Source organism: Neolamprologus brichardi, chromosome 14, assembly GCF_056152115.1.
Source record: "Neolamprologus brichardi isolate AB-2024 chromosome 14, ASM5615211v1, whole genome shotgun sequence".
In the NCBI taxonomy this organism is placed as follows: domain Eukaryota; kingdom Metazoa; phylum Chordata; class Actinopteri; order Cichliformes; family Cichlidae; genus Neolamprologus; species Neolamprologus brichardi.
Window position 1 is genome coordinate 40,260,240 of NC_142117.1, and position 3,207 is coordinate 40,263,446.

General features: G+C 43.3%; 1 protein-coding gene across 1 annotated transcript; it reads right to left on the reverse strand.

The window, feature by feature from the left end:
- Positions 1-430: 430 nt before the first annotated feature.
- Positions 431-1,547, reverse strand: LOC148099712 (uncharacterized). The gene is made up of 2 exons (XM_087851698.1): positions 1,170-1,547; positions 431-1,078 (listed from the first exon to the last, which is right to left on the reverse strand). Exons 1-2 carry the CDS (start codon positions 1,545-1,547, stop codon positions 431-433), a joined length of 1,026 nt encoding a protein of 341 aa, XP_087707824.1.
- Between the last annotated feature and the right edge of the window lie 1,660 nt (positions 1,548-3,207).

Below are 3,207 nucleotides of genomic sequence, written 5' to 3' on the forward strand. Positions count from 1 at the left end.
GTTTTTTCTGATTGCTTAAGCACATTTTTTGTAACTATTGGCTATTTTTGCAAAACTCTACACACAAATAAGAAAACCTGTCACCCAATTATCAAAACATTGTAGTTCTCTTGCAAAAGCGAACACAGCTAGATTAACTCTTCACACCTTCGTAAAAATGGTGTTTTCGTATCAAACAGTACACACAAGCCATCATCTACTAAGCACACAATGCGCTTACTGCACACTGATGGTATGAATACAAAACACATCTGGCTTTTGCTTTCTCTGTGTACAGATGTCAATTTGAGGTCACACTTTTGTCATAGTGTCATGTAAACATACAAGGATCCAAACTTCAAGTATTGGTGTTTATTCACACTCATCAAAACCAAGACAAAGTCAGAACACAAAATAGGAATTTCACAAAAAAAAGGGAAAAAAAAGACAATCAGCCTACATCATGTCGTCTTTCTGGGTCCGGCCACAAAATTTCGTCCACATCGCATGCGATATCCTCCAGTCCAAGGCACCGGGGAAAATATCTCCTTGAATGCCGTATCCAGGCCTGACTTGATGCCTGGTCAATATCTCCACATGCCTCCTCCATTGCCTGTAAAAGGGCTACCTGTTGATGAGGATGACGGTCGTACACTTTCCAGCGCCAGGCAGAGAAGAACTCCTCGATGGGATTTAAGAATGGAGAGTATGGAGGGAGGTTGAGTGCCATGAAGGATGGGTGGTCTGTAAACCAGTTGCGGACCAAAGCAGCCCTATGGAAACTAACATTGTCCCATATGATGACATATCGGGTCTGCTCTGGTCTCTGAACAGTGAGCATGTCATGCAAGGTGTCCAGGAATGCAATAATGTGTGCAGTGTTGTATGGGCCTATGGTTGCATGATGGTGAACAACACCATTTTGGCTTATAGCTGCACACATGGTTATGTTACCACCACGTTGTCCTGGGACATTGATGATGGCACGGTGTCCAATTATGTTCCTGCCACGTCTCCTGGTTTTACTGAGGTTAAAACCAGCCTCATCTACAAAAAGTAGCTCATGTCCCGTTGCATCTGCTTCTAGTTCCATCACTCTCTGGACAAGACAAAACAAATGCAACACATCAGGCCCATGCACAGCACTACAGTATGCACTTCCAAATTCAGAACCAATGACACTAGCTTACCTGCACATAGTCATATCGCAGTTGCTTTACACGTTCTGTGTTTCTCTCGAAAGGAACTCTGTAAATTTGCTTCATTCTTATTCTGTGGCGCGCAAGTACACGACTTAGTGTAGAAATGCTTGCACTGTGTATATTTTGAAAGATGGTGTCATTATCAATTATGCGCTGCTGTATTTCGCGCAGTCTTATTGCATTATTGGCAATCACCATGTTCACTATATGGGTCTCTTGCTCTGGAGTGAACATTCTGCCTCTGCCCCCAACATCTGGAGGTCTAGCAATTCTGTAAAGTAACAATTTCAGTATTTTTGCATGTATGGTACTGTTGTGTTTCTCATTAGAGTATGGCAGTGCTACAAAGTACTTACCGATTCTCATTTCGAAATGTCCTTATGATGCTTGCCACAGTGTAGCGGCTCAGTTTAGGCTGAACCTGTTGGCCAGCTTCCCTCAGGGTCATCCCATGGTTGATGACATGGTCCACTATTGTAGCCCTGATGTCATCAGTTATTCTGTTTCTTACTCTTCTTACCCTTCCTCTTTCCCCACCTCGTCCTCTTCTTGCTCCTCTTTGTCCTCTTCCTCTAACTTCCTCTAACCCTCTTGCTTCTTCACCTCCACGTCCTCTTCCTCCAACTTCTTCACCTCCACGTCCTCTTCCTCCAACTTCTTCACCTCCACGTCCTCTTCCTCCAACTTCTTCACCTCCACGTCCTCTCCCTCGGCCTCCTCTGATTCTCACTCTTCTCACTCTTACTGCTCCTTCCATTGTACTCCACATAGACAGCTTACCTGTGGCCTGTTTATAGTGCTTAGGCTGATTGCAAAGTGGACTAATTATCTAAAACAGTTTTCACATGTGAAAGTGTGCCAGACAGTTGGCAAAATAGTGTTAATGATAGCCATACATGTGTATAATTTTGCTAGGAGTGTGTTGGAAATTTGGTAATTGAGTATAAGCAGTGAGTTGTGCCTACAGTTTTGCAAAGTGTGTGTTACAAAATTGCAAACTGAGTGCAAAGCAGTGTTTGTGCTTTTAGTTTTGCAAACTCAGTGAGTGGTTTTGCTATAAGTATTAATAGTTTTAGGAATTGTGCTATAAGAATCACAGTTAGGGTTTAAGCATTCAGAAAAAACTGTAATGTTATTCCATGGTTGATTACATGGTCCACTATTGTAGCTCTGATGTCATCAGCAATTCTATTTCTTACTCTTCTTACCCTTCCTCTCCCCCCTCCTCGTCCTCCTCTTGCTCCTCCTTGTCCTTGTCATCCTCTTCATCCTACTTCTTCACCTCCACGTCCTCTTCCTCGGCCTCCTCTACTTCTCACTCTTCCTGCTCCCTCCATTGTACTCCACACACAGAGCTTTCCTGTATTATAGTGCTTAGGCTGATTGCAAAGTGAACTAATTCTCTAAAAAGGTTTTCACATGTGACAGTGTGCCAGACAGTTGGCAAAATAGTGTACATAATGGACTTAAATGTGTATAGTTTTGCTAGGAGTGCGTTGATCATTTGGAAATTGACTGTAAAGCAGTGAGTTGTGTTTACAGTTCTGCAAAAAGAGTGCTGTGCAGTGGATTGTAGCTACAGGTTTGCAAAGTGTTTGTTACAAAATGGCAAACTGAGTGCAAAGCAGTGTTTGTGCTTTTAGTTTTGCAAACTCAGTGAGTGGTTTTGCTATAAGTATTAATAGTTTTAGAAATTGTGAAATTTATGGAATCAAGTGATGAGGTGGCCAGTACCTGAAGTCACGAACACAATCCTATAACCCTACCTGCATGCTTGCGTAATACCCTAACCCAAAGACTCAGTTTAGCATTTATCCAGCAGCACAGGCCCTGGGTTTTTGAAGATGGCCTCAGGAACCAGCACAGGGCCTGGTGTGGTGTAGTTAGCCTCGGCCAGCAGCACTGGCCCTGGTGTGTTGTAGGTGGCCTCAGCCAGCAGAACAAGACATTGGTGAAAACAGCCAAAAGCAATGTCGTTAATGTGCCCTCATTAATGGGCAGCTGGTTTGGGTCTTTTAATACACCC